We start from the raw sequence: 6,898 nt of genomic DNA on the forward strand, positions 1-6,898 counted from the left end.
AATCCCCACCACCTAGGGATGCTTCCAGTCAAATATGGTTGATATCCATGGCATAGTTCTACAGAAGAAGTCGTTTGTAGCAATATAGCCAAATTGACCCCTTTTTGCCCCGCCCCTCAGCCCCCTGGGGGTCAGCCCCATCATTTGTACAATTTTGAATCCCCACCACCTAGGGATGCTTCCAGTCAAATATGGTTGATATCCACTTCTAAGTTCCAGAGAAGACGTCGCTTAAAGCAATATAGCCAAGTTGACCCCTTTTGGCCCCGCCCCCCAGCCAACTTGGGGGTCAGCCCCACCATTTGGACAATTTTAAATCCCCACCACCTAGGGATGCTTCCAGTCAAATTTAGTTGAATTCCAATCAGTGGTTAAGAAGAAGAAGTCTTTTAAAGAAATTGTTGATGGACGGACGACAGACGACGGACGGACGGACAGACGGATGGACGCCACGGTATGGCATAAGCTTACAAAAAAAACACCTTATTCAATATCTAGCATACAGATTTAAGACTAAAAAGTATTTGAAACTAGCACCTCTGATTCTAAACAAGGAAAATGAAGAAATTTTAGCACACTGACTCCTTTGGGCCCCGCCCTACAGCCCTTGGGGGTAGGGCTGGCTCAAAATTTTCATAGTATCAACCTGTCAACTCAGGGTTATAATTCCAATCAAGTTATTAACGGGGGGAAACGTGAGTCCCAAGGGTCATGAAATTCACAATTTTGGTAAAGCACCTTAACACCCTTCCATCTATGAAGAGTATTTTCTTCTACCATATCTGGGTCTTGAGAAGAAGATTTTTGAAATTTTAGTCAATTTGACCCTTTTTGGCCCCGCCCCTCAGGCCCCTGGGGGCTGGGGACCAAACCAGCCACTATTTTTGTTGACCTTTGGCCATGGAAGGTTTCTGCAAAATTTCATTGAAATTGGTTTTGGAGAAGAAGTCGAAAATGTAAATTGTTTACAGACGCAAGCCGGCCGCCGGCGGACAAAAGGCGCTCGCAATAGGTCACTTGAGACTTTGTCGCAGGTGACCTAAAATACCTTGCTTGGTTGTTTAGGTTTAGGTTTAGAGGACCTACCTTGTTTGGTTGTTTGGGGTTAGGTTGGGAGGACCTACCTTGCTTGTTTGGTTGTTTGGGTTAAGGTTGGGAGGACCTACCTTGTTTGGTAGTTTGGGTTCTGTATTGTTTGGTTGTTTGGGTTTAGAGGACCGACCTTGTTTGGTTGTTTGGGTTTAGTTTAGAGGACCTACCTTGTTTGGTTGTTTGGGTTTAGTTTAGAGGACCTACCTTGTTTGGTTGTTTGTGTTTAGGTTGGAAGGACCTACCTTGTTTGGTTGTTTAGGTTTAGGTTGGGAGGACCTACCTTGTTTGGTAGTTTGGGTTCTGTATTGCTTGGTTGTTTGGGTTTAGAGGACCTACCTTGCTTGGTGGTTTGGGTTTAGAGGACCTACCTTGCTTGTTGGTTTGGGTTAAGGTTGGGAGGACCTACCTTGTTTGGTAGTTTAGGTTTAGGTTGGGAGGACCTACCTTGTTTGTTTGGTTGTTTGGGTTTAGGTTGGGAGGACCTACCTTGCTTGTTTGGTTGTTTGGGTTTAGGTTGGGAGGACCTACCTTGTTTGGTTGTTTGGTTGTTTGGGTTTAGGTTGGAGGACTTACCTTGCTTGGGTTTGGGTTTGACCTACCTTACTTGATCGTTTGAATTTAGATGACCTACCTTGCTTGGTTGTTTGGGTTTAGGTTTGACACTGATGAACACATCCAGCTGCTCCATCAGCTGTGTTATGCGAGCTGGAAAGGATAAGGCGAATATAAATCCAAAAATACCTTCCAGACATACAAATTTCAAGTCAAAAATGGTTTTCAATGAAGTTAAGATAATAATACTTAGCCAAAAACCAATTCCTAACATTAACAGGAAAATCATTACCCGATGTTGGCATCATTTACATTCATGTCTACACATCTTATGTCAGATCACTATTAACTGATTATGTCTGATTATTCTAAAAGTTTTCATTATTAATGGTAGGGAAAAACATTGTATAGCTAGTACTTCCCAATTCCTCACTTTTATAGACATTCATTAAATAACATTCAGTGGTTCAGTAGTAACGGTCCAGACAATGGTAGTATCAATTTGACATTTGACCTCTATACCTACAGTCTGGATGAGATGCCGGGAACACAATGGTTTTCCACATTACATAGGTTAAATTTACAGTGATAGGCAGATACGGATATCAAACTATGGAGATTTCAACTACTGCCACTAACATTCAGACCTTATTAAATCTGAATGTAGACTTATGGTTTTCTTATTCAGAAACCAACTTCTGACAGTGTTCTTTTTAACCATATATCATTAAAATTGCTAAAGAACAGAATGATGTGTTAATATAAAAAGTGAACAATTCTAAGACCGAAATAACATGTTTATCTTATAATTGGAAGAAGTGAAGATAAGTATTTACCTTGATCCATGTCTATCTCATCTTTTACATCAAACATAAGGACCAGGGGTAGACAACCCTGAAAAGGAAATTCACAATTTATCCAATACAGTTATGCAGAAACATTACCATTAATAAAATTAAATATAATGGTACAATATCTCTACCCTAGTTTTCTACTGCTATGTTACCAGTAGTCATTCATATAACATTTGAGAATTTGTAGATCAATTGAAGTCAATGTAATAGGACCACTGTTATTAACATCTAAACACTGCTGCTAGATAGAGTACACACCTATAACAGTTTACTGTTGTTACCATCTAAACACTGCTGCTAGATAGAGTACACACCTATAACAGTTTACTGTTGTTACCATCTAAACACTGCTGCTAGATAGAGTATACACCTATAACAGTTTACTGTTGTTACCATCTAAACACTGCTGCTAGATAGAGTATACACCTATAACAGTTTACTGTTGTTACCATCTAAACACTGCTGCTAGATAGAGTATACACCTATAACAGTTTACTGTTGTTACCATCTAAACACTGCTGCTAGATAGAGTATACACCTATAACAGTTTACTGTTGTTACCATCTAAACACTGCTGCTAGATAGAGTATACACCTATAACAGTTTACTGTTGTTACCATCTAAACACTGCTGCTAGATAGAGTATACACCTATAACAGTTTACTGTTGTTACCATCTAAACACTGCTGCTAGATAGAGTATACACCTATAACAGTTTACTGTTGTTACCATCTAAACACTGCTGCTAGATAGAGTATACACCTATAACAGTTTACTGTTGTTACCATCTAAACACTGCTGCTAGATAGAGTATACACCTATAACAGTTTACTGTTGTTACCATCTAAACACTGCTGCTAGATAGAGTATACACCTATAACAGTTTACTGTTGTTACCATCTAAACACTGCTGCTAGATAGAGTATACACCTATAACAGTTTACTGTTGTTACCATCTAAACACTGCTGCTAGATAGAGTATACACCTATAACAGTTTACTGTTGTTACCATCTAAACACTGCTGCTAGATAGAGTATACACCTATAACAGTTTACTGTTGTTACCATCTAAACACTGCTGCTAGATAGAGTATACACCTATAACAGTTTACTGTTGTTACCATCTAAACACTGCTGCTAGATAGAGTATACACCTATAACAGTTTACTGTTGTTACCATCTAAACACTGCTGCTAGATAGAGTATACACCTATAACAGTTTACTGTTGTTACCATCTAAACACTGCTGCTAGATAGAGTATACACCTATAACAGTTTACTGTTGTTACCATCTAAACACTGCTGCTAGATAGAGTATACACCTATAACAGTTTACTGTTGTTACCATCTAAACACTGCTGCTAGATAGAGTATACACCTATAACAGTTTACTGTTGTTACCATCTAAACACTGCTGCTAGATAGAGTATACACCTATAACAGTTTACTGTTGTTACCATCTAAACACTGCTGCTAGATAGAGTATACACCTATAACAGTTTACTGTTGTTACCATCTAAACACTGCTGCTAGATAGAGTATACACCTATAACAGTTTACTGTTGTTACCATCTAAACACTGCTGCTAGATAGAGTATACACCTATAACAGTTTACTGTTGTTACCATCTAAACACTGCTGCTAGATAGAGTATACACCTATAACAGTTTACTGTTGTTACCATCTAAACACTGCTGCTAGATAGAGTATACACCTATAACAGTTTACTGTTGTTACCATCTAAACACTGCTGCTAGATAGAGTATACACCTATAACAGTTTACTGTTGTTACCATCTAAACACTGCTGCTAGATAGAGTATACACCTATAACAGTTTACTGTTGTTACCATCTAAACACTGCTGCTAGATAGAGTATACACCTATAACAGTTTACTGTTGTTACCATCTAAACACTGCTGTTAGATAGAGTACACACCTATAACAGTTTATTGTTGTTACCATCTAAACACTGCTGTTAGATAGAGTACACACCTTTAACAGTTTACTGTTGTTACCATCTAAACACTGCTGCTAGATAGAGTATACACATATAACAGTTTAATGTTGTTACCATCTAAACACTGCTGCTAGATAGAGTATACACATATAACAGTTTAATGTTGTTACCATCTAAACACTGCTGCTAGATAGAGTACACACCTATAACAGTTTACCGTTGTTACCATCTAAACACTGCTGCTAGATAGAGTATACACCTATAACAGTTTACCGTTGTTATATAAATGTGTTGGGTACAAGATGCTGTATCACACACTCTATGACATCTCTATGGCTGTAAACCACTGATCTGATGCTAAGTGAAAATTGAATGAACTCTGACTATATGTATTTCAACTCCCCTTTCACTATATTAATGTTACTCATTTGGTGACTTTATCTTGTGTGTCAATGATGACCACTCTGCTTTATTTTCCAAATTGATCCTAATGGGTTTTTTTTATCACATATTTTGATGTTTCAAGACTTAAACATAACCATATTGAAGGTATAGATAACCACATCTTTTCCTTCATATGACAGTATCTGAACTCATGACAACACAATGCGAGATATTTCAGCCTTTATGTTACACCCTGACATAGAATGCTCTGAACCAAGGAATGGTCCTGATTTGGAAAGGTCCTATAATACAACCAAAGAATGACCCTGATATAGAAAAGGGAATGGTCTAGATTGTTTGAGATTTAAGTGGGTTTTTTTAACCAAATCTTTGAGGAATTCTGTGTACAGGTTGATAACTTACGATGAGATGTTGGCGTGCCAGGAATACACTCTCTATGTTACCAGTGATATAAAAGGTTCCCTTTCTCTGGGGCGTCACAGTGGTGGGGTCTGGAAAGTGGATACTCGCACCTGTCCTTGTCATAATCTGCTTAACATTCATACCACCTCGGCCTATGATGAACAAGTGGTGCTGTGGGGCAATTTCTAGCTGCATACTGACCGGCAGTTGTGCCTGAAACACAGGAACAGGAAACAACATTCAACACTGACTAATCAATTAGTGGACAACAGTAAGACATCTTGGAGAACATCTTAATGGTTAAAGAAACATGCTACAACCATTTTATATTGATATCATAAATAAGGGGATGTATAGCAATGGTAAGCAATCCATAATGCCTACCTCCAGACAAATGTTGGTATGAGAAAGTCAGAAAGGGCCATAACTCTGATATGCAATTTTAGCAAAAATACTCCACCCTCCCAAAAGCTATTGGCATACCAAATCCATTGTGGGAGGAGTGTATATGCCCTAGGAATGTGACACATGATAAACAAAGGGCTGTAACTCGGTATATAATGGGGTACTAAACCTGATTTGGGTATGACACACTCCGCCTGAGATATTGTGAGGCATGGACAGACAGACAAATGTGAGATAGGACCACTGTCTGTGAGATATGTAAATTGGGAGATAGCATACATACAGTCACATTGCCTTTAATATAGACACACACTGATGGTGAGATAGAAAACAGTCAAAGATTGCTATGAAATAACATACTTACTCCTTGGCAGTCAGATAGTCAGACTGCAGGTGAGATAGTCACCCAGATGGTGAGATACTTACAGACACATTGCTTGTTAGGTGCTCCATAAGACTAGCTGTGCCCTCCTTCACCGACTTGGCATTACATACAGAGCCCCTTACAATCACCGTTGTTGCATAGACACGAGGTCGCTGGCGGAAGCTGATGGCGACATTGTACTGCTGCTGCAGCTGCTGAATGGTTGGTGACGAGGCGTCAGGGAGAGGCTGCAGGACTCCCGACACTGGTAACTCAAACATAAACACCAACGGCAACAGTTCCTGGTGACAGAAAGCACAAAACAAGTTAAAGGTACTTAGTTCATTCATTCTAAAATTAAAGATTTTGTTAAAAAACCCATCTACAAATGTGTAAATTGTATAGTGTTACATAACAACAAGTCATTGTATACCCAAGCTTGCATGTTACAATCTTCTGTTCTTGGTTGTGGTCAAGTGTAGACATTCTATTTAATAAGATTGTAAATCCTAAGCAGATATGCCAGAAAACTTCAGTAGCTGTCTACTTAAGTTGGATGTGTATTTATACTAACAAGAGGCCCAATGGGCCTGCATCGCTCACCTGTTATTAATCTAACACTTGTAATCTTAAGATTTCATAAGAACCTATTAAAAGATTTAAACATATGACGCCTCTGACCTTGATTGTTGAACAAGGACATTATGTTGAAAGTGGATCAAGGTTATTTTTGGCCCTTTTGCTTATTGAAAAGAAGTCGCTTGAAGATTTTACGACATTTGACCCTGTGACCTTGAAAGTTGGTCAAGTTCATTCAGTTGGACAAACTTGATAGTCCTTCATCCCAGCATGCTACAGGCCCAAT

The 6,898-nt window shown here is 38.8% G+C and overlaps 1 protein-coding gene across 1 annotated transcript in view; it reads right to left on the reverse strand.

Moving 5' to 3' along the window:
• Window positions 1-6,898, reverse strand: part of LOC110458080 (protein bicaudal C homolog 1-like) — a 108,312-nt gene that overhangs the window by 24,064 nt on the left and 77,350 nt on the right. Inside the window, exons 7-10 of the mRNA XM_021509647.1 lie at window positions 6,096-6,335; window positions 5,265-5,477; window positions 2,481-2,538; window positions 1,724-1,797 (exon numbers count right to left, since the gene is read on the reverse strand). Coding sequence (XP_021365322.1) covers window positions 1,724-1,797; window positions 2,481-2,538; window positions 5,265-5,477; window positions 6,096-6,335 — 585 coding nt within the window. The remainder of the gene's footprint in view (window positions 1-1,723; window positions 1,798-2,480; window positions 2,539-5,264; window positions 5,478-6,095; window positions 6,336-6,898) is intronic.

The sequence above is a fragment of the Mizuhopecten yessoensis genome, unplaced genomic scaffold, assembly GCF_002113885.1.
Source record: "Mizuhopecten yessoensis strain PY_sf001 unplaced genomic scaffold, ASM211388v2 scaffold9425, whole genome shotgun sequence".
Taxonomy (NCBI): domain Eukaryota; kingdom Metazoa; phylum Mollusca; class Bivalvia; order Pectinida; family Pectinidae; genus Mizuhopecten; species Mizuhopecten yessoensis.